Source organism: Anarhichas minor, unplaced genomic scaffold, assembly GCF_050575085.1.
Source record: "Anarhichas minor isolate MPS153535 unplaced genomic scaffold, ASM5057508v1 ptg000003l, whole genome shotgun sequence".
Taxonomy (NCBI): domain Eukaryota; kingdom Metazoa; phylum Chordata; class Actinopteri; order Perciformes; family Anarhichadidae; genus Anarhichas; species Anarhichas minor.
Genome location: NW_027466449.1, coordinates 8,054,321 through 8,078,384, shown reverse-complemented (window position 1 = coordinate 8,078,384; position 24,064 = coordinate 8,054,321). Strand labels below are relative to the sequence as shown.

The following is a 24,064-nucleotide window of genomic DNA, read 5'->3' as shown; positions in this document are numbered from 1 at the left end:
GCAATTAAAAATAGTCTGGCTACGTCAAGGACGAAAAGTTTGACTCGTCAATGACAGATAGTCCTAAATATAACTAAGCACTAAGCACAGGCATACCTCTCTGTCAATCCACTCAAGTTCAAGACACAGAGTCACAGTTGGTTGAACTTGATATTGAACTCAAATACTCAATCTAAATGAATTAAAGTAGACATTTGAATCAATAAACTAGAATAAACTGCATAAGGATGTGACAGCTCAAAGTGAGGACTGACAGTCTGACTCATATAAATAATGTGAATGTATTCCAAGATGCTCTGCTGACTTAAAAAGCAACTCGTCATTTGTCTTAACACACACTCTGTTTATTTTTACTATTCAGACTCTTATCGATCATTTTATTTTCAAACTGAATTAATAATTAATATCAAGAGTTTGGGATTAACAAAAGTGTGCATGGGTTACAGCAGTTTGCACATGCGTGTTGAATGGCGCTGGGTGCATGCTACACATTTGCCAATGAAGTGTTATGTGAGAGCATATTTAAACATTGGTTTGGAAACGATTTGCGAGTCAGCCGATATTTGATAGCTGCATCCGTCACTTGTGTATGTATCCTATCTAACCCAAAGGCAGCAGGCACCAGGCACCAGCAAGCTCTAGCCTTAAATAGGCAGACAAATATCAAATGTTTGAACTGGAGAGGCTCAGAGGGATCCGTTGCTGTTTCATTCTGTCCCTTGGACTCATTGGCTCAACCATCATTGCACATTCTTGCATCTAGTTAGTGAGTCTCGCAATGCAGCACAACACCAATCCAATATGATATCTTGTGCCTCAGTGGGAGCAATAGGGCGTCGTGGTATCACTTCGCCTGTTATAACAGCAACCGAACGCAAAACAGTGCAGTGTGATGTTTACAACAAAATGGCCCGGACGGTCATCCAGTAAGTGAGTAACGTACAGGCTTAAATCGCCACTTTACTTCGGAGAAAGAGGCCATGTGTTGCACCTCCTCCCCTCGTCTCTCCATGCCTCTAATCCTGTGCTCCCACAAATACGCATTTCATAATCAAACAACTGGTCGTCTGTTCAGTGCATCTTTAGTTCAGCTGGCGATGATGTCATGAGCTGTAGGCCTTGTGCTCTCATTTAGAAAAACGAAAATGAGCTGTTAAAGAAGAACTTGGTAAACCAAACATTGGACTGTCAAGGTCACTGCCTAGTACACTGTCTGCTCGATATTGAAATTACCGTCCTGGAATCCACGGGTCCTGTCCAACAGGGCAATAGCCTAAACAAAAGGCTTTTCTTCCCTTTTCTCTCTTTGATTCTCTGCAGGCTGGTCGCCACAGTTATATCCTTGCAACCCTTTTAAAGCGCCCTTTAAGGAAAACAAACCACCAAGGGAAGCCTTAAGAACCCACAACCTTTAAATTGAAAGGTTTAGCTGATCTTTTGCGTTTGTTTACAACAGACGGTATTTCATTTGGCTTTCATATTCTATGACTAAGCTTAGGAAAAAAATATGTATTATATTACTTCAACATGTTTTTTAAGTAAAGCCCATATCCATCTGGATTTTTTTAAATTAAATTTAATATTAATAACACATAATTGAATACATTAATAGTAATTCAGTATGTATAATTCTTTTGTACATAAAAGCAAATTAAACATCGCAAACTAGCATTTATAATAAAGCCATTGCGTCATATTTGAATTTGACGGACATTTTGTATAAAGTTATAATGTTACAAGCTGCGCAAGGTATTTGCTTAAATGTTCCATTCCTTTAAATATCTTTTATTTTAATATCTGTTCAATTCATTTTCAACTTTAGTGTTTGAGTGTGTGTGTGTGTGTGTGTGTGTGTGTGTGTGTGTGTGTGTGTGTGTGTGTGTGTGTGTGGGTGTCTGTAATCAAGTGGATCAAAAGTAAAAAAGTGCTCATCCACTATAGGACTATTGATGATCAACACATTTCAAGAATTTTCAAACCAAACAAAGTACATGTCAGATGGGATTAAAACGCCTCAACACACGTGACTGTCAAACATGACTGCAGTCAAATGTGTGAAATATATTCGTATAGCCATGTATCATAGCTATATTCAAAGACATCAACGGAAAAATAAATAGGAGCTACATAAATAGATAAAAAACTGAACTTAAAATCCTGGTTATCTGTTCTTTTTTGATACTGTCTCGATATGTGATTTCCACATTATCGGATGTATTCCAACAGTAGAGCCATCAAAACACAAAGCAAGGCATTGATTGCATGAATGTAAAATTAAACAATACAACAAGATAACAGCGTACAATGATTAGGACCAACGTGGCTTCAGCTGTAACTTCTCTATTTGTGGCATTATGTATACAAGCAGGGCTTGAACATTAAAAGTTAGAAAAACTTCTGCATCAAAATGATACTAATTGTCAAATGCATATTTCATAAATATTATAAAACGCACAGAACCAAACAACACTGAGCCAAATGTGTCATGACAACAAAACAACTAATTAACTGAACTTAAATATTCGTAAATTAGAGACAGTTGAAGCACTTCCTGATAGTTTCCTCTGGTCACCACCAGAGGTTATCAGCCCCCTGTCTCATGTGTCCTGTTGAACGTGGCCTGCAGCTCTGACGTCTCCACACACACACAACCAAAAGCAATGCAACTTTTTAAAATACATCTCATGTTTTCAAGGTAAAATCAGCGGTGGATGAGGGTGCAACGATTTTAGTTTCGTTTACTTCTTCATTATTATTTGAAAGGATTATGTCTGGTGAGTTTATTCACGGCTCTTGCTTTGTTTGGTCCCGGGCGTGTAGGCTGCTTCATTATTTTAAGTGATACAGTGAAACAATAAACTGTACACTGTATTGCAGTGTTCGGTTAACAGAACATAATTCCAGATTTTCTTCAACAATTGTATAAAAACTATTTTGAATAGGATTAAATGGATATTTCTGTATTTATCCATTGTGACATGTATTATTTAGAAAAAAAACCTGTACATTCTGGTACATTGAAAGAAAAAGTATTCGTTTGAATTACACATAAAAATAATTTGCATATTGTGCAAGTTTTTTTAAACTATTTTGTTTGAGACTCGTCATGTTATGTGGCAGACATTACATATACTGCTAGAACTGTTTTTTAAATTATTATTATAATTTCGGCTATAATGTTGTAAAATATCAAGAGTTAAATGTATACATGTATAAAGGAGGCCTAATTTTCTCTCAACTTCATCACACGCTTTACTTTGAAGAAAATAAGAATTTGACAAATGAAGTAGGCTACAAATCATATATCCATGTCTGTGGAAGTTAGTTTTGACTGTTCAATGCGCAGCGTTTGTTGTGAGCTAAACCGTCATAAAACAAAGTTCATGTCGGCCTACTGCCATAGTAGGAAGAAAACGGCCATACCTTTAATCGTTATAGTGTGGGCGACGTCGTATTATCGTTTCCTCTCGCTGCGTAGACAGTATGGCTGCTTGCTGCGGATTACTGGTGTTAGTGTGAGACGTTAAAAGTTCTACCTGTCCTTCTTGGTCAATAATACACACCTCATGAAGACTGCATGAAACCATTGGTGGTTCCAGAGTGCCTGTCAGAGCAATAGGACTTCCGCAAAACACAAAGGAACAGAGCCCAAATGTCAATGCAAAGCTCCGAGAGATGATCAGAAATGCAGGTCAGAGGATATCGCTACACTTCCCCTTTTTTATGTATTTATGGCATGCCATTAAGCCCGGCTGTCTAGACAGGGAAATAACACCTTGTTTGCCTACAAACAAACCGTCAGCATTGGTGTCCAGCCCCCTATTTATTATTCACAATCTGCTGTGATGTCAAGGTCAAAGTGACTGCATAGTCATGGTCAAGGGTAAATCAGGAGACCCAGAACTTTCCGCAAGGATCGAAAATCCAGGAAGCAGACCCACTTAAAAAAAATGTAAGTCCAACGGCTTGGATTCCAATCAACAAACTCAAAATACCTGAAGAACTGGAAACAGTGACAAGCCGCAGCTAACCTATTGACAATTTAAAATACTAAAACTCTGGCATGTTGACGTCATGTTTTCAGCAATAGCTTCAACATTAGACACATCAGGGGGGAATAGTTAGGGCTTATAAGTGAATTGTTTTTGACTTAAAAAGAAAAGACAGGTTTTATTTATTTACATTTACGTCAGGACATGAACTATTCTGCAATTAAGTTCATTTAGATTTAACACTGAAATAAGGACTTGTGATACTAGTTTAAAGTATCTAAAAGTAAACCACCTTCAACGTTTATTATTCTCAGACCGGTCGTTTTTAAATGTAATTTCTCGACATATTCTCAACTTTCATATCGGAAGCAGCCTAATTTACCTATGAGAGAATAAGTTACTTTTGCTCGATAACACTGGCCGCACGTAAAACTTTCCCCATTCATACATACAGGATCTCTAAATAATAAATAAATAATCCATTAATAAATCTATGTAGACTCGATCTGCAATGCAACTTCGGGCTATACCAGCGCTTAGCGTGCGCACGTGTATACGTGTCCATAATACGTATAGATGAAATAAATAGGGAGTTCATATATAGGTGACAGAATCGAATGCATCCAAGTTAATTGCTAAACTCACCTAATTATACTGAAACAGTGTGCTATAGCAGGTCAAATCAAAACTAATTACGCGGGGGGCTGCAATAGCCTGTAATACAGGTATGCATGTGCTGTAAAAGTACATTTACACGTGCAAATGGTTGGCAGGTTATAATACATGTATGTATTCTTCTTATCTTAATAAAAGCATAATAAGCAGCATATGTTGGCCTTACACCGGACGGTGACAGGGAAGGAAACGTGCTTGTTGAACTCTTGGGTGCAGGTAATAATGATGATCATCATTTGATGAACAATAACTAATTTACCTGTGGAATATGAAAAAGGTCTGACAATAATATGCTGGGATCAACCAGTGCATTTCTGTGAAAGCTGTTGAATAAATCGCAGTTATGAGGGTTTCGGCCTGTTTGATATGATTCTGAAATTGCACTTCTGCCAAGTATCGGGTAACACATCTTGAATATTCATTTGGATTCAAAATGCGGTTTCAGTTGGAGGGCAGGGCGTGGTAGATTTGGACGTTATACAGTGCGTTCGTCTCACCCGCCTTACGTGTTTTTTTTTTAACTGATACAATTGAAGGATCAAGTCTTAATACAGCATTTCTTTCTGGAACAGAAATGGTTTAAATATCATGACTCACTTGGTATTTTTCAGTGTGAGAAAACGCGCCTTGCTGCTCACCAAACATCATGAAGCACTGTATTATCTCCTCGTGCCATTAACAAGACTCCAGGATGTCCAATAAGTCTTAATCAAGCACTCTAACATACAATCCTCACTCGCTCATCCGCTGCTGATGTTATGGATTCAACTTGAGGAGGATAGACGACAGTGTTTAGAGCTTCTGCAGCTTAATGACACCATATGTGCAGTTGAAACTGAAGGAAACACTGCAAGTATTGACTAAAATATTTAAGCATTTTCATAATCATCATTTATTTATGAAACATGTTACCAGTACGTAATTCAACACCACAATACAGTTCACATACTGCACGAAAGTAGAAATTGCAGGCTTCGTACAAGGCGTGTAGTCAGCTGCAATGCTACACTAACAAAGACAACAAATAAAATAAAACCATTGTGCATTTATGTGTAATACTCACTGATTTTAATAGTTTACAATCATTCCAGTTGCATGACAGAATCCTTCACTGACAAAGGAAAACATACGGGTCTTGGGATATTCCAGTTTACAGTTCCGCCATACTAGATAATATGAATTAAATAAAAATGCATTGCACTATACAGATTAACAACATAGGAGCTTTGTCTTGTTTTACCCCTGGCTTAAGAAACATTTCCAACACAGGAATATAGCTTTTGATAGTCAGAAGGAATATTAAAAAAAAAAAAAAACATTTTCTTTCGGTCGAAAGTCCTCGTTGTGAGCTTTTTGTTGAAGAAGTCTCAAGGTCAACGTGTCATTACGCCACAAATTATGTCCATGTGGCGATTATCTTTCTAAAAGGGCATCAAACAAGCCTTCTCTGCGTTGATCTGCTCGTTGTATAAATCATTGAAATGTCATCAGTCCTTTTGAGATTTGGCTTGAATAAAAAAAAAGAAAAAGAAAAAGACAGACACGCAATACTTGTCTTTGAAATACAGATACTGTTTTAAATATTATATATTTATATATGTACAATCATAGAACAAATGTGGAGTGAATTTTCAATACTTTCACAGTTTTTAGAGCATTATCTCCAACTTGAAAACAGGGGATGTGGTGACATGGTCGACGGAGATGACGGAGGTGACACTGCCAAAATGTTCTTCAGCAACGATTTTTGATGCAAGAGGTAAATAAATGGCATTGTGTATTGGAAGTTATGAGTTGCAGTTTCAAGGAGGCTGCTGATCTCATCAAGTGGTGTGCATATGACTGCTCTTGGATTTACAGACAAACTTCTTCTCCTTAACTCGTCGGTTTTGAAACCAGATGGTGACTTGACGCTCTGAGAGGTTGGTTCCAGCCGAGATGCGCCTTCTCTTGTCTTTGGTGATGAACTTGCTCGCTGCATACTCTTTCTCCAGCTCCTTCAGCTGGAGCTTTGTGTAAGGGACACGTTTTTTACGCCCACGTCGGTAACTGCTTACCTCAGGCTGCAATGGCACAACATCTGTAGGGGGAAAAAATGCCAAGAAAATATTAGACTATGCGCAAAAACACCGCAATATTTCACTTCAAAATCAGCAGCAACTGCAATTGTCAAGACTGTTCTGTTTCCGAAGCAAACTGCGCAATGTTTCGATTGAATTGCTGATTGTCCGAACGTGTGTGTGTGTGTGTGTGTGTGTGTGTGTGTGTGTGTGTGTGTGTGTGTGATGGTTGGGGAGGGGGTCTCAGGTGTAGCTACTACACCTGACATGTAGGAACGCAACACAGTGTTGGGTCATCCTTGGTTTCTGTAAATTAATAGTTACTATCTGGTTACAGCCACTACAATTCTGCTTTGTTTTGCAATGGTAAGTGATCCATGTTGCCCTATGGCTACATGTTGATACTTAATCTTCTGATTGACAATCTACTAAACTACGCAACACACCTTGTTAGTATCTTGGATAAATATCTCGTATCTCGTATAATGAACTCCTGGGTAAGAGTGTGTTGTAAGCCTATAAACTGCAATAAATCTCAATGTGGCTGTAATACGCCGGTCAGAGCCAGATTACGAAATAGAAATCACTATCTGGCAACTAAAAGGAATCCTCATCTGGCCACTAAAGTGACAGTAATTGAAAACGTTATGTTGTTTAATCAGAAAGTTACACGTGTTGCACGTAATTTAGGTAAAAGTTCATTAATTTAAAAAAAACTTGACAGAATTTTCATGAAAATTAGACAGAATTTCCCCCCACTTTGTCCTTTTTAAAAGCTCCAAAACCTTTTGGCAGTGGCTACCTGACTTGTTCAGGTATAATAAATTCTGGGATTACACCTTTTCGCCAAGACCTGCGTGCTGCAGCCAATGAAAAACATGACAGGACAAGTGTGGCATTACCTTGAGAAATAGTGGCAAGCTGTGAGACATGAAGCTTTTTACCACCATGTAATTTTACAGTTATGGGTTGTGGTTATTTCTACACAGTTGTGTCTAAGATGATGGTAGTTATTAATTTAGGCTAATGGATAGTCAAATATAGTTAATCGCTAAATATTTTGTCATAAGTAAATTGAGGATATCTGAGTGGAGTTCACTTTTACATTCTTTAAAGCAAACTAGTTTTGCACGACTGTGACTGTATTTGTGTATATGGGTGAGGTGAGACAGAAAGACAACGACAGCGCGCTCTTGTGTTTTTGTGCGCGCGCATTCGACTACGTGCCCGTGCCTGCGTGGCTTGCTCTTTCGATATTTTCAATATAAAAGGAGATATATGTCGTGTGAGAGATCCTGTCGAGGTCTGAGAACGTTCCTATCTGAAATTAAAATGCATACAGAGTTCACATAGATAATAGACCCTTGTGGTAAAAGAAGCAGCCTAGTAAAGACACTGTAAACTGCATATTGGACGGGCCCCTGTGCATTTTCAGATATCTTGCATGTATGACGATAAGTAAAGTAAAAGGCAAGCCTGGATTATATGTCAACAGGTCAGTAGTTGTGAACCATTTGTGAAATGCTGAGGTTTATATGCAACTCAAATGTTGGTCAAATGAATCCTATATGCAGGAGATTGTGGACACATCGCAGGGCGCTGAGATAAATTGGGACCATCCAAACACAGTAGCTTGGTCACTATATTGTCAAACGGGGGGCAAGGGGCTAAACTGGTGCTGCTTCCTATTCGTAACTGAAACTATATTAATCATATGACTTGCTACAGAAAAAAAACTAACTGTCGAAAGCAAATGTTCCGTTTCTGAATGTATAGTAACCAGTAAAGGGCCATGCAACTGAAAATCTCATTGAACTCTCAATTCAGATTTTTACGCACACATCTAGGAAAATGCATGATGATTTGCTTCATGTCAGACTGAATGACTGGCTATACTGACAGAGCCCATAAAGGACATATGACAACTCACATATGGCTTGACAGTTATATGTTTATTCAGCACATTTAGTTTCCCCGGACTTCTATGCAAGTTGATATTGCCACTTTAACGCAACAAATGTGTACACCGAAGCAATAACATCTCAGCAAAGTCAAAAATATCCAGCTATATTTAAATAGCTTTCTTAATGTGATGACACGTGTATTAAAAACGTGCAAGCTGCTGAACTATGAATTAGAGCCTGGAGAAAGCACTGGAAGAAAAAAAAATCTAACTATTTTCACATACCTGGAAAAGGTGATTTCCAGAGATGAGTTGACTGCGTTTGCTCTTTGGAGCAGTACACCTGCCCATCCCAGCCATTGGAGAGAGCCCAGTGCTGGTAGCCTTCCATGGGGATCAAGGCGTCGTGCCTCGGTTCGGGATGGGCACTGATACTGGGCACCACAGACATGTCGAGGTATCCAGGGACAGCCTGATATGAACTGGCGAAGCTCGGGTAGAAGGCAAACTCTTTCGCCCTGGTAGACAGTTCTTCCGCGGGCAGCGCAGTGCTTTGCTCGGCATATTTCTCTGCGGGGTGGTACGAGCAAGGCTTCTGCTGCAAGTTCACGTTGTGCGAATGAGATAATCTACAGCCGTAATATGGGTTTCCAAAAGGATAGCCGTAGCTCAAAGATGCACTGGACGACGTTTGAGGAGCGGGACACTGCCGGCCGGTGTCTGGAGAGGAAATATCCGAGTAGACGGAGCCCTGGTGGGTCGCTATGGTGCCAGAATGTCGTCCTAGCGCAGGGTGCGACATCAGGTCCCGGCAGTGGGTCGCAGGGCAATTACCGCTCAGTCCCTCCATTGTTTGGCTTTTATTCTGGTTGTTTTCATTCGGGCTTTTTTCATAAACGTACATCAAGGTGTCCGCCCAGCGTGGATGCAGAACCAGCGAAGTCGTCATATCAGGGGCTGCCGATGCTTTTTAAAAGTCGACTTCTCCAAGACGGACACCTCATTTCCAACTACATTTTACACCACGCGCATGCGCACACGAAGCCCTGGTGTGTCCACTTCATTATGAATCTGGCACGTGATATGCTAACAAGTCCTACGCGAGTTGGGCAGAGCAGCCCTTTAAAGACCCACTGCCTCACATATCACAGTTTTTTCTTGCAGAATATCGAGTCATATCATTGGTTTAAATCACTGAGACCCACAACCTTAAAGGGGAGTTTGGATACTTGCAAGATTGCAAGATTGGGGCAAAGGGAAATAACCTGTGAAATGTGGCCGATTCCGAGGACAGCCAGAGAATATGATAGCATATGATACATGTCACCGTACATGGAAAATAAAAAATAAAGGTATTTTTGATTACACCTTTGAACATAATCTTTCAACTTGCTTCCTGTTGTTTTGGTGCACACACTTTATGTTTCACTTGGTGAAAGCTATGTTCCGGTTGAGGTTGAAGTATTATTACTTATTAAATGTAATAATCATAAATATAAAATGATTCAATTTGGAATCCCTGGTCTGCAGTCCATTTAATGTCTATCGCCACAAAGTACGCATTAACAAATACAGAGCTATCAGATCAAATGTGTCTTCATCCTCCTACCAAGACTCCTTTTTTGAAGGACAAATTTCCTTTAAACCCGTATACAACTGCCACTGGTCACCTCGTAACATGCTGAGATGAGAATCTGGGACTAGTTGGTTGTGGACATGTTCCAGTAGGGCATAATATTTATGTTTATTAATAATGTTACCTTTTAGAGGTTGATATTGGAGCGTAAAATAGCAGATTATAACTTTTGCATGACGTGTTTATTTTGTATTAATCAGTCAGGTTGAAACAATATATATTTTGTATCTACAGGTTATGCTTGTTTTGTGTGGTACAACCAGAAATTTTAGTATTGTCAAAGTTGAATGTGTTGAATGAGTGCCATTGCACCTCGGCATTAACAGCCACAGGACCAAGTGAACGCTATTCCAGGTAAGATACCGTCATTGTAAATTACCTTTCAGAAGCTACTTAGTGTGTCTTTCATTTAAAGATATAATTACAAAAGTCACCCACATTGAATGATATAGCCGCCTTTAGCGTATACAACTGTTCAGTGTTGATATGGTTGGGGTAGAGATACGTTCTGTCGCAGTACTCCATTAGACCTAAACTATTTTTGGGCCATAACGTGACCACTAAAATGACCATCAAACGACTCTATGTGATGTTTCTATTCATTCATAACATAGCCTACAAGTGGATGCTGACGCTTCCAGCCACAACAACAATGGGCGGCTTTCAGGACTTTGTGTATATCTTATATTCAACGAGCCACCATAGAAATGCGGTCCTATATTTGTCCCTGGAATTCTTCCGCCGCTAATGTACTCACATCCTCTTTCTGAATTGAAGAACTGGCCACCAGCTAACGCTTTCTTCTAAATCCATAACGTCATTTAGTTAAACTCGTCACCAGGCCCCGTAATCACAACAGTTGAGGATATTACATATTCCTCTCATCTTCTTTAAAATAAATCTGGGTTAATATTTAAAATGTGACTGTGTTTTTGAGGTTCAAATATTACCGATGGTATAGGGCCACATCATGTCCATAAAATACTTTTTTTGTGAGGCCTAACCCATGAGTCACTCATAAAGCAAGCAAGCTGCCCTAGTTTATCAACATTGTTGCACTGCTGAGTTGCCTTAGGAATAATCAGGCCACCATTGAGTATGTGTATACTGAGGAAGCTAGACCCCTGTCCTTCCTCGGACAGAGACTAGTTCTATTGTCTCAAGGAAATTACAACTATGAGGGGCTCATCCAAACGGCAGCTGCACGGAAGTCCAAGGTCAAGGTAAAAAAACGCAGACAAACAGGGTCGTAATCAGAGTCTAGACAGACAAGAATGAACTTCACACTAGAGTATGCATGCAAACTAGGTGTTATTTAGAGACCCTTACTCTAAAATACCTGCTGTGTGTGAAGAGAGAGAGGGCTCCAAATAATCTCTCGTGGTTCTTTTTTTTTTTTTTTTTTCAAGGATCAGGAATTTGACAGCTTTTGCGCTGAAGGAAACCGGCTCCTTCTAAACGAACTATTCCATGAAAGCTCAGACTTCAGAAGATTACGTCCTCTTCAGTTTATGAATGATAGCATGCTATTTTTTAGTTCGGTTCATTTTGTTTTCTCTCAGCCTAAATTCGACATTATGCACAAATATTTTGTAGGCTATAGTAAATGTTTCCGCTCGTGGGAGACATGGATGTTGCAGCGTTAGTGAACAGGCGGCACAGTCTCGGGGACAGTTGAAGCTGTGAAATTTAGAAAAAAAAAATGCTATAATTTGATTAAGTTCCTTATGTTGCAATAACCACAATTCACACACCAAGCCTGCCGGTGTTCTCCAAAACTGAGGCTGAACGATGTTTTTGTACATATTCTCATAATTAATCATTGAAATTAAAAAGAAAAAGTAAAACCTTAAATGTATATATATTGGGACAACTACAGAATTCATAATAAAGTATGTTTTCTTTTTAGCTTTTGAAAGAAGTAACACAATTATTATACAGTTATATTTTCAGCAAATAAATGATTACCTTAATATTAAATATTCAAGCGCATGGCGCATTCACACCACACAAGATGTGCACTGCACTAAGACACCAGCGGCACAACCTTAAACCATATGCCAGCAACGATAGTTGAGCGTGTAGCCTGTCTATTACACAACCTGCAAAACAAATATTCACAATTCATTCTATCAGATATCATACTTTTAACTTCCATCTCTCCACACCAGTGGGCAAGTTGTACAGGTGCATTCTTCAAGGACGAACATTATTTTTTCAAGTTTACCATTGCAGGGCTGTTTTAAATGTAACGTTGGCTTCTAAACTACATACCAATATGATACGTAATATTATAATTTGCATATTGGTGGCTAAATACTTTAGCACTATTCAAGATAGCCAATTGATATGAAAGTTGATATTTTCTCGCCCATAATCCATCTAAACTTTATCCGAGGGAACATATTGCCTGTGTCTGTAAATCTTAAATTGGTACTGAAATATAATTAATTAGCTTAGTTTGAATTTTAATTTAGTCACCATAGAAAGTATAACAATTCCAACAACTCAACCAGCCATGGGCGAAGGGACAAATATGGTATAGTCGTGTGGCTGTCAGTATTATTTAACTAAATTATTCAAATTCCAACACCGTAAGGTAAAATGCTAAAACTGTAACCATGCATCATTGAAACAACATAGAATGCGCCATCACAGACTAAATGGTTTTATAATAATGCAATATAAAAACTGCTGCAGTGTCAGTTTTAGTGCATTTGTAAGTGTTTAACACGTCATGGTGGTGGATGGTTTTTACTCTGTATACAGTTTATAGTGGAACTTCATTGCAAATGCATCCTGTTGGCCACTTTAAAAAATATTTTTCTTAAAAAACCTAAAATATTCTGCCAGGTATTCTTCTCCGCTGCGGTTTCACTTATTTCAGGATTTGTTAATTGAAAGGACTATCAATATCTTGACAACCAGCCATAATGTGCTGCTGTAAATATAATGACAACCAGACATCATGTAGACAGTCCCTGTCAGACGGAGAAAGAGCCCAACTGATGCGGTTTGTGGGGGAGGGGAGAGCATCCATCCCCATACATCCCAATGCTGCTTACCTGCGGCTTCCGCTCTCAGGAACTGACTGCACGTGCACATGACTGAGCCAATGGATCATATCTATGCAGAATAAGCTTACATACATACACAGTTCATGTGTAGAATATTATTTTTATCCTGCAATACAATAATGTTAAAGTGCTCCATCATCCCAATGATTTCAAAATCGTAGGCATATATCTCGTAATCACATAACTTAAAAAACGAATTATCAATGGTCAGTTTTCATTTGCCTTGATTTAACGGAAACCATATTGGCCACATGGACAGTGCAGTCCCTCCATCAACACGACTCTGTGTCTCTTTCATATGTTAAACACCGACAAAAAAAACAATACTATTACAAGTCAAACATTATCTCACCGGTTTTGAGAATGCTGCAAATCCTTGGGGGATACAAAGTCGTTGAGGAGGCGATGCGGCGATCCAAGAATGTGTTGACAGCTTGCAGGTAGAGTCTGCGCCATGCATGCTGGAGTCAGGTTGCGTTTATGTTTACGAGTTTTCAGCGAGCTTCAGGCTTAGCTTTGAGATAAAACCATGTTTTATAATCAAAGTTACCCAAGTGGTAAATTCACTGAAAAGTGGACGATGTCAACCTAAATAACCAAACAGATCGGCACACTAGTGGGCTATAAAGGCCAATAGTCCAAGTGCACTTTCAAAATGACGATTTGAAGATGTCAAACTTAATGGAATAAACTTTGGACTCATTAAGTGAACTAATTAAATGGACAAAAATTGGACCGTAGTGCACACATCTCATAGTAAATAAAGACTGATGCCCTTTTGGAACTGGAAGTTGTGCGTGTGACTCATGAGCTCCTGGCCTGGCGCATTACATGTATTTTGCATTAACGGTTATGTTAATGCTTCATTTTCCAACAAAACTGTTCGCTTCCTTTTAGCAAGTCATACTGCTGTATGTTGCCATTGTGCATATACATTGGCGCGTGTGTGTGTGTGTGTGTGTGTGTGTGTAAAAGAAAGTGGGTAGTTGTTTAGCGGACTGGAGGGACAGCAGAGCAGTCCAATGTATGAGAACATTCCTACAAAACTAAAACAGCATCTCATTCTGCTGTTTTCCCGTTCAGTCAGGCTTTAATTTACGATCAAAAATGTTTAAGCCAAGACCACTGGAATTCTGTGCCAGCAGTCAGGGCACAGGAAGTGCGATTGTGAAGAAAATACTAAACTAGAGCATTGCCGTGTTTGTGCGTGACAAACATACTAGATTGGCTATACAATTAGACAGAGACATTTAGAAGCAACCGTTAACATGCGTAAATGGAGGGAATATTTCAGCTCGCACCAAGATTTGCGCATTCCTTGTCGCATTTCTCACAGGATCTTGCTGCATATGCATGAGCACATTTTAAAATGCAGATCCGAAACGGATGCATTACATGACTTGTATCGACACGAATACAGAGCAGTAAGCCTTCAAGTAAAAATTAGCTTAAAGTATTCGTGCAACGACATACAGTGACTAGAAGACACAATAGTGTCGAATTTAAGTCCATACAGAGATGTGGGGGGTAACCCCCCCCCCCCCCCCCTTAGTCACTTTACAAACCAACACCTTCTTATACATGTGACACGGACTTCACACAGACATACAGTGCAGCATCTATTAAAGCAGAGGCCTTAAAAGCTTAGATTAGGGCTTCTCTGAAATTCATTAGATTTCTGTTCATGTCGGTGGATTGTTTCTGTATGATAATCACTGCGAGGTAAATCCACCTGTTTACTTACCACTGGTAATATACAATAGTCTACATTTGTTGTAGGCTGATGGAAAGTCAAGCGTGAAAAATACGACCAGTTTAGGGCTAATTTATCTAGGATTTGACTCGGTTAACCTCACCCAGAGCAGGTAGATGGAGAAGATGGCTGTGGCTTAACCGCAAAATAAAGCAGGCCATGCGGAGCCGCACCCGGAGGACAGAGGACAGGCTGGCAGACCACCACTTGAGTCAGGCCACAGTGGATTTACAAAATACAACATGGCTTGAAAGCGGTTTGATGCGGTGTGCTTATCATTTTGTTATTAAACTGTTAGTGGTTCATTACGTAAAGATTTTCACCACATTTGAGAGGAATATATATCTTTACGCATCATGTTTGCAACGCAACGTGTAGTTTTCACACTTGTGAAAAAAAAACGTGAACTGTGATTAAATCAGGAAAAGGACTACAGTACAACACTAGTGTATTGTCGAGAATTTCAGCCTCAACATTTGCAGAATGTCGCACAATTTAAAAAAAAAACAGACTATATTAAAAGCGCGATCATATAAGTCAATATAAGCATCAGCACGGGTGTTCTCATTTGCGTGTAATTACAACTTCTATACAACAGTAGACTAGAAGTTTAGACAATAAAGTATATTTTAGAATTTATTTATGGACAAAGTGGGAAATGCACGGCGCCATGAGATAAGCATCTGTGACGCACCGTCACTAAATGAGCGTGGATAATATAGGCAAAATATGTTTTATTCCACTTTTTGACAGAAGTTACTTCATTAAGATATATTTATTCATAATAATATTATACCACAAGTTATCAAGTCATGTGTGGTCATGTTGCGCTTTAGCCTGTCCAGTCTGATCTCTGAATATATATTTAGAATACTTGTAATGTGGTCAATACGTCCGGCAGGAGTTAATTCTCATTTCTTCTGCTGCAGTCTGGTTGGTAAACTGGCGAGAAAGCAGACAAAATAAATACACAGTTGGACGCGCCTTGCTGGAAGTCCAAGTTCAAGTTAAGAGAGGCGGTCGCTCCATCAGTCCAGACAGCAAAACAAAAGACACACACGTTCCTCATTAATCATCTCACTTCTTCCGTCACAGAATAAAGCGCTTCAAACTTTCTGTCGATTTCAGACTATGCAGGCTAAACCGAAGACACCAAACATGTCTACAAGTATATTTTAAAATGCGTTATGCTTCGATGAAACAGATCTTTGTGGAACTATTGACGAGCATGTATTTCTAGAAATGAGTTTGAAAATAGAAAGGTCTTTGAGGCTGAACTTGTATATTTTAAATGCGATTATAAATCATTATGAATTAATTAAACTCGGCCATTAAGACACTACTGTGATTCTTGAAGGGCACATCGTTTACAATCGGGAGCTTTAGGCAAACTGTGGGAGGAAAGAAAATCCTCTGGAAATGTCAATCTGTATCAAAATAATAATCTTCAAGGGTATCTTCCTAAATCTCGAGGCTTGCGTTAAAGGGCAATATTTCCACGCCACTTAATGTGTATTATAGCCTCCAACACCATGCAGTTTTCAAAATGTTCACAAATAGAAAATGTGTCAAAAGGACATGCGCAATGGATATGTGTGAGCTTAACACACCGCTATATCCTCTAATGAGATACTCTTTCGCCAATATTGTTAAACAAAAACACTTTCTGAAAACAAACAATAGCCCTAGCATATTAAAGGGAAAATTATATCAGTTTTGAATCTTGGCTAAAGGTTGGTTTTGTGCAAAAATGAACGAACTCCACTTGCACGCACTGCAGATCCCTAAAATTACTAAACTCATTAAAACTGAAACAAATTTGACCTTTTGTTCCTCAAATCATCTTGTAGATCTATGATATGTACATTTTCCCTTTACATTACCAACATTTGAATGTACTTTAATGATCTTTACGATGTATGAACATCCTGTATAGAATGTAGGCGACATTACATTTACGTAAAGATGAAACTTATGGAATACACTATCATATAAGATATATTACTTGCATCATTACAACGTCTAGATTCTGAATTTGATGTACAGAATAGAAAACAGGAAGCCAACTGTATTTGGCATAGGCCAATGGTTTATTTATATAGTCAACACTGTGAAGTACACTTTTAAACACAAATACTAAACACCACACCAAATTAAAAAAAACGGGTACATTTACAGAAGCGATTTAGTGACAAGAGGAAGCATTTAAAAATATAATTCTGTGCCAAAGGGACGTTTCCTTCTAATTCTGAAAACTGAAGGTCAGGCCACATAAAACCAATCTGAATTCAGTCAGTTTAAACTGACTTCACAAAAGGACAAGGCGTGTTGTCCGCTTTTTGCGAAGGGGAGTTTCGAGATGGTTGCTTACATTTACTATGGCTGTTCAAGCGTGGTTGAGTTGAAACTCTAGGTCCAAATGTTAAACTGGATGGTTATAACACATTGTAATAAACAGTTTGAAATAGCTCCAGAGAAGTCTTTTCTGTGTGCAATGTGTTCTTTGTCAGTGCGCCTGATCAAACATATGTGGCACTTGCGCAATTGTTGGCTCATACCCCTCAGCCTACTCATGCTCTCCAGGAAAACTAAATAATAAAACTGCACGTACAAACGTGTAAAATGTCTTAGATCGACCCTGTTTTCTTCAGAAGAATGCGTTTGCGAACCTTCAGCAGTCTCAAATAGCTTGTGCTTAATATATAATAATAATTCAATATTATACATTTAATGAGGACAGAATAGTAAAAGTAGGGAATCTTATTTTAATAAACATCTTAACAGACTCCTCTTGAACAAAAAAAAAAAAACATGTATTTAAATGTGACAATGAGAGTGATAATTTCCTGCATGTGGACTTAAAAGTCGAATGAAGTATAACTGCCTTTCTCCACATGGTCTAGATGTATTAGACATTTGACTAAGCCCACAATAGGCGATAAACATGACTGGCTGAAGGTTTTTTGGCTCATAAAGCAATAGCAAAGATCAATTCGTCAATATTTTTCAAATCCCAGAAATCTCATTTATAACTTAATCCAGGTCACAACAGTTCACTGTCCCACAACAACTAATTAAAGCCCTAGTACCCTAAGCTTGAGTTGAATCAAAGACGGATTGGAAAACCACAGAGGAATCATGGTGACGTTTGTACTGTCGACTGCTGTCTGAACTACAATTATTTTGAAACTTATTTTTGCGCATGGCCTATAATGAACGGAGATGGATTGATAGGCCAACGAGGCAGATTGTGCATCGACTCAGATTAGTGCGGGTTCACCTGTGCCAGTGTATTGCACACATGATGAAGATGAGCAAGACGGAGTTCAAGTTCAAAGTCACTGTGCTCAGACAGAGCTGGGTGTGATCAGGACAGGACACCCCTCACCTGCTCATAAACCCAAAAAACAGTAGCCGTTTGCATAAACGGGGTCCAAATCCGATACTGAAGAAATAGCCGAGACTCCAATTCAACCTGTGAGCCAACAAGGAAACAACTGAATAATCGTATCAACCTCTCCAGACCGGATTACTGACAAAAAGTCAAGCATTTATTTATTTATTAGAATGGACCTGCTTTACTCTCATCAGTAAATAAAAGTAGTCCTACATCATTGTTGTCTTTATGCTCTTTATCGCCACTGCGCTGAATTGCGTAAGTTATTGATCTCCTTGTTTTGAGTCTGAATGACATTCATTATGGCTGGACTTTGCGATTCCCCTTCCTCGGGCTAAAGGGAGATAAACAAAGCATCCGTTTCAAATCCATTCATAATTCAAGTGTTGGCAAGAAAGACAAATTAAATCAAAATTCAGTTGTTTGCAGGATAAAACCTGTTAAAGAATCCCATATCAGATTTTGAAACTTTGTATCCCGGCTGTTCCATGTTTTATATTTTGTTGTTGGGATTTTTAAAAAGCTGTGCATGTTTTTTTCTCTGAATTATTCTATAAAAAACACTTAAAAACAAACCAGCACTTTTATTAACTGAGAGGAGTAATAGGCCGATGAAAAACCACATTCTCTCACTTTTTCGTCCTGCGTGGGATTTTATGGAGAAGCCAAAACCACTCCAAAACTTCGGACCTTGATTTGTGCTACTGCATCGCCAGAAAAGTGCATCGGCGCTTCAGAGCTTTAATTAATTTGCTATTTAATTGCACAATTAACGATTGAAGGGGCTGTAAAATAATCCGCATCGGTAAAATATTAAATGCGTGAGAGGGTTTTACATGTTATATGGCAATATATCTGAGAAAGATGCGTACAAATAAATGCGCAACATCGAGCCATATTGATCGGGTTTCACCTGTTGACTAACAATGCGGAGAACACCACAAAACAACAACAAAATGTGTTTAATGTCAAATTAAATCAGATACAGGCCTAACTAAACCAGAGCCAGGCCTAACTAAACCAGAGCCAGAAGAAAAACTTTATTTGTAGTGGCAAAATACAAGTCAAAAATAATAAACACATGGAAGATTTATATTCATCATTGAATCTCCACAATATATTTACATAACATTAGATATACATGTTCCAAAAAACATGCAGACATTCATTTATGAAGGAAATCATTGTTCTTCATTTTGAGAAGCTAAACATGAGTGTATCCTTTTATTTTTACAAAAACTGCTAAATATGGCTGGTGTGTTTATTCACAGATCAAACTATAATCTAATATATTAGCATTTCTGCAGCAAACTAAATAGCTAACCCAGAGCAGCTGCACACTTTGATGCAAAGGACATGCAGAGATTTAATCAAAGTACTTCACATTCAAACATTCAAATTACAATGTGAACACTGTCACATGTAACTGAAGAGTAAACACAGAACTTCAAGCCAGGAAGTAGATAAAATATTCTAATAAATCATTAGATTTTTCAAACTAAATGCTGATGGTCAGAACACCTCGCAAGGCTTAACTTCCATAAATGCTTATCTTAAGCCTGCTTTGACTGTTGTGGACTCCTGGAAATATATTGAGGAATAATATTTGTGCATGACTTTGTTTAAGGTCAAAGTAAACACAAAAAGACCATTTTGTTAGTAATTTGTAGCTGAATTTGGCCAAGAATCACGGGGAAGTCCGTTCCAAGAGCTGGTGGAGATATTAAAAGTATTTCAATGTTTAGAAATCCAACCTGACCATATAAACTGCAATTAAATGACTGACCTAAACCTACAGATTGAATTGACTGCGAGGCAATGGCTCCTAAAGCCGAGAAACTGTTTGGGTGCAATTTTAAGCTGGAGCCATGTGTGACCCTCGGGCTGCTAAATGGGCATCACCGTTTTAAATCTGTTCGGAGCTGCTGCAGTGCGACACAGTTGTTGTCAGTGCCGTTCTTTACTGCAGTAATGCCAAAACTATATCACCTGAAACGGTATACTGGAAACGTTATTTTTGAAGCAGTTGCGTTGAGAATCTTAAGTGCACACGATGCAGCCATGACCGAGCCTGTGTTTTTAAAGATTTATCTTATTTGGTCACTCCGACAGATCTTAACAAGCAATAGACAGTTTTTTTAAATCATGTAATTTGTTTTTACTGTATTGTCATATTTTTACAAAACCAATATCATTTAGTAGTTAAAGTAAAAGTAGTCATGACATTGTATCCCTCATTAAAATATATGCTGATTCATCTAAAAATGTGAAACATACTATAATGTAGAGTAATATGTACAGTACTCACATCAGAGTATGTTTCTCATTTAAGTAATCATTTGCCTTTAGCTATTATTTTATGTTTTACGGTAAAGCAAACATGGCAAAGTCAAAGACATTACCCAGAATTCAATTCAGTTGTGTACATATTTCATTCACTTTTATATTGCGTAGGAGAAAAATACAGATTTATTTTGCAGATCTAATGTCTGTACTTTCTTTGTCCATGCATCGCGTTAGCAGTGTAATAAAAAACTGAAATGGGGCAACCTGCTTTAAGAGTCAAATTTTCTGCATAGTTTGAAAAATAGTTTTTCAGATTCGGCACACGACTGAATCGTCTGATAAACTAAGGTCTACGTGTTTAAAGCTGCATCTCATCAGCACCGTAATCACACAGCATGTAAATCTAAATGATGCAATTGACCTTTAAACTGACTTCATATCGTTAGCGCAGTAACTAAAGCGTAGAGTGGTATTTGTATTGTTTCCTGATGTTTCTGCAGCTAAAAATCTACAAATGGATTGCGCGTTCATTGAGGAAAAGAGAACATATTTGTGAATGTAGGTCAAGTGTTCAAAGGAACATCTGTATTGGTTGCTAGAACAAAACTAAAACTATGGCTGTATTATTTTACTCCAAAACCTATGTTTTAATTAAATTCTGTGCTACATCCAGAACGTGTCGTTAAAATATTTCTGTTATACAGTTTGGTTGATGGAATTAATAATATGATTTGACTTCGTTGATCTGATGATTTTCTCCCTCTTGTAATGAGTTGCACAAGCATTACATACAGCACACCACGATGACTCAAGTTACTATTAAACGTCAACATATAAGATGTACAAAGAGTCTCACAGGCGTCTCGTTTACACAACAATATGTAAACACTTTGACTTGACTGAGAGCGGTTTGAAGGAGAGTGACAGATACTCAGGGGAGGAATATTTATGCACAGAGTCAACTGTGCGAGGAATATGTTCTAATAACCACAATAGAGGAGCTTTTTAAAACCGGATATCTTCCATGTAGAAAAAAAAGTGGCAGCCTCTCCACATGATTGTTGATGGCATGAACAGGAAATCCCCGATGGAACAATTTTAATAAAAAGCTAAAAGTCACATTTTTGTGGATATTCAGTGTAATTATGCCACTCTCTGCTTATGTGCAATTTTCTAGAGTCCAGCAGTTCAAATCACAAGTTCTTACATTTTAGAACCAAACAATAGTTCTAAGAATAAGCAATAAGACATTTTGCCCACTCTTACTTTTTTCTGTTTTAGGGGAATAACAACTACAATACACAGTACCCTTGTGTCTTGTACATGACTAACATAATATTAACATACCGATACAGTGATCATGTAAACAGAATGCACCTTTAAATCTGTAAAATGCCCCGCTTCACCTTACCTCTTAGTCCTTCCTTGGAAGCTTTTGGTTCTTCTCTCTAATAGATGCAGATGATCAAACAAGCTTGCAAGTCTGCCCTCTTCATGGCTGCTGTCCCGGGCTGTGAGTTTGAGAAGAACGACTAATTATTAGCAGATTTTAGGAAAAAATAAAAATAAAATCAATTTCAACATACTTCTATCAAAGCCTCCAACATTACAACTCTTACAATAAAGATCCTGGCTTGAGTACAGTGTATTAATTAAAGGCAAAAACTCCCATTAAATACTCAAATTCACTAGTTAATGCTCAGTCTCTGATTGACAGAGAGGAGAAACTCCAGAATCTGTATCCTGAATGAAGCAAATCAACAGTTTATTTCTACTACAGGGGGAATGTGAACATGTAGATTATCGAAATCACACCCATAAAGAGACAAACGATAAAAATACTTGGCTAATCTTTGCCATTGAGGTATTCTCTTTCTTCAACTGACACTTTGTGATATCTGCATTAATCTGAAAGTAATACTCGATTATAAATTAACCAAAAATGACTAAATATGCAAATTAGAATTTAACGAAGGTCCTGAAAACGTGGTTCAAAGACAGTTCAGACAGTAAGTAAGTTAATGCAATACACATAGTACACGGTTACAAACCTGCAAATGGTTATGTGGCAAAAAAATACCAAATGGATGAGAACAAATTTGCAGCGCCTTCATTAGGGTGAATGGGGCACCATCTTTCTCACTCGCTCTGCATGTCACACTATAGCACGGTGGTGCGGCATGTTGTGGGCATTTCCAGTGTGCCGACCAAACTATATCGTTTCTGCAAGACGGCAGAACTGAGCCCCGAAAGGTGCCCGTCTGTAGTTTTGTGTTTCTCATATTTGGATTTTTGTTTCACTCATGGGGTGCTGTTCTGACATGTATCCATCAGAGATGCAGTGATGCCCCTTGCTGTGTCAAGCTATTGATAACACCAACCGGAAACACAGTTACTGTGAGGCAGCTAAAGGAACTTCATGCTACTTATTTTTAGTCACACTTTTATGTGAGGACACATCTCAACATCTCCTGGATGGATTGACAGCATTTTGTACAAACATTTATGGTTCGCAGACGATGAATCCTAATAAATGTCACACTCGAGTTTTCTTAAAACCATTCTGCACATACAAGTCCAAAAATGATTTAAGAGCATTCAGTGATAAATTAATTTGTGTGGCGGGAGTCTGTATTGGTCCATAGATCTCCACTAAGATTCCCACAAACCAAGAGGAGCTCCGCAGCTCGTCAGGCGTTTTCCAAACTGGCACCTCTACCCGTCCCCATTTCCTTGTCATATCTGTGTGCTACTAGCAGTTTCGCTCTGTGATAATCTTAGACATTTAATTCAGAAGTGCTCAAAAACCTCCACTTTGATTACAACATCTGTCTGATAACAATAATCAAACATTAAATCCAGAGAAGATCATTCTCAATCTGGGTCTTTTCCTCCACAATCTAGGAGTTTCTTAAGGACTCTTATAAAGTCCTACCCTGCAAGAGTAAAAATTATAAATTTGGGTATTTATTAGTCTTTCAACAGAAAATGGATCTCATCAGTATTGTGAGCTTTTTACCCTTCATTATTTACAATTAATTGCATTAAAACAATTTCAAGCTGAGCATCGTTATGACCCTTATACAGTGAGGACATTAAGTGTTTTTAGATAGTATTGTACATATTCTTTACATTTAAACTTTGAGATATATAATCTTTCTACATGCATGTTAATGTGCTTCTGGTAGCAAATAAAATCTGCCAGACAATCATTGACAATGCGGAAGTTAAAATGTCAATAAGTCCTCATACAGCCTCAACAAAAACTCATTTTCACAACTGTGC

The 24,064-nt window shown here is 38.3% G+C and overlaps 1 protein-coding gene across 1 annotated transcript; it reads right to left on the bottom strand.

The window, feature by feature from the left end:
* Positions 1–6,434: 6,434 nt before the first annotated feature.
* Positions 6,435–9,579, bottom strand: hoxc13a (homeobox C13a). The gene is made up of 2 exons (XM_076091081.1): positions 8,916–9,579; positions 6,435–6,747 (listed from the first exon to the last, which is right to left on the bottom strand). The coding sequence occupies exons 1-2, from the start codon at positions 9,577–9,579 to the stop codon at positions 6,491–6,493; spliced, it is 921 nt and encodes a 306-aa protein (XP_075947196.1). The 3' UTR covers positions 6,435–6,490.
* Between the last annotated feature and the right edge of the window lie 14,485 nt (positions 9,580–24,064).

Bases quoted from the DNA above. Each gene is read 5' to 3' on its own strand.
- hoxc13a (XM_076091081.1), bottom strand. From the start codon at position 9,579: ATGACGACTTCGCTGGTTCTGCATCCACGCTGGGCGGACACCTTGATG. The intron at 6,748-8,915 runs GTATGTGAAAAT...TTCCCCCTACAG, and splicing joins CTGGAAATCACCTTTTCCAG to ATGTTGTGCCATTGCAGCCT.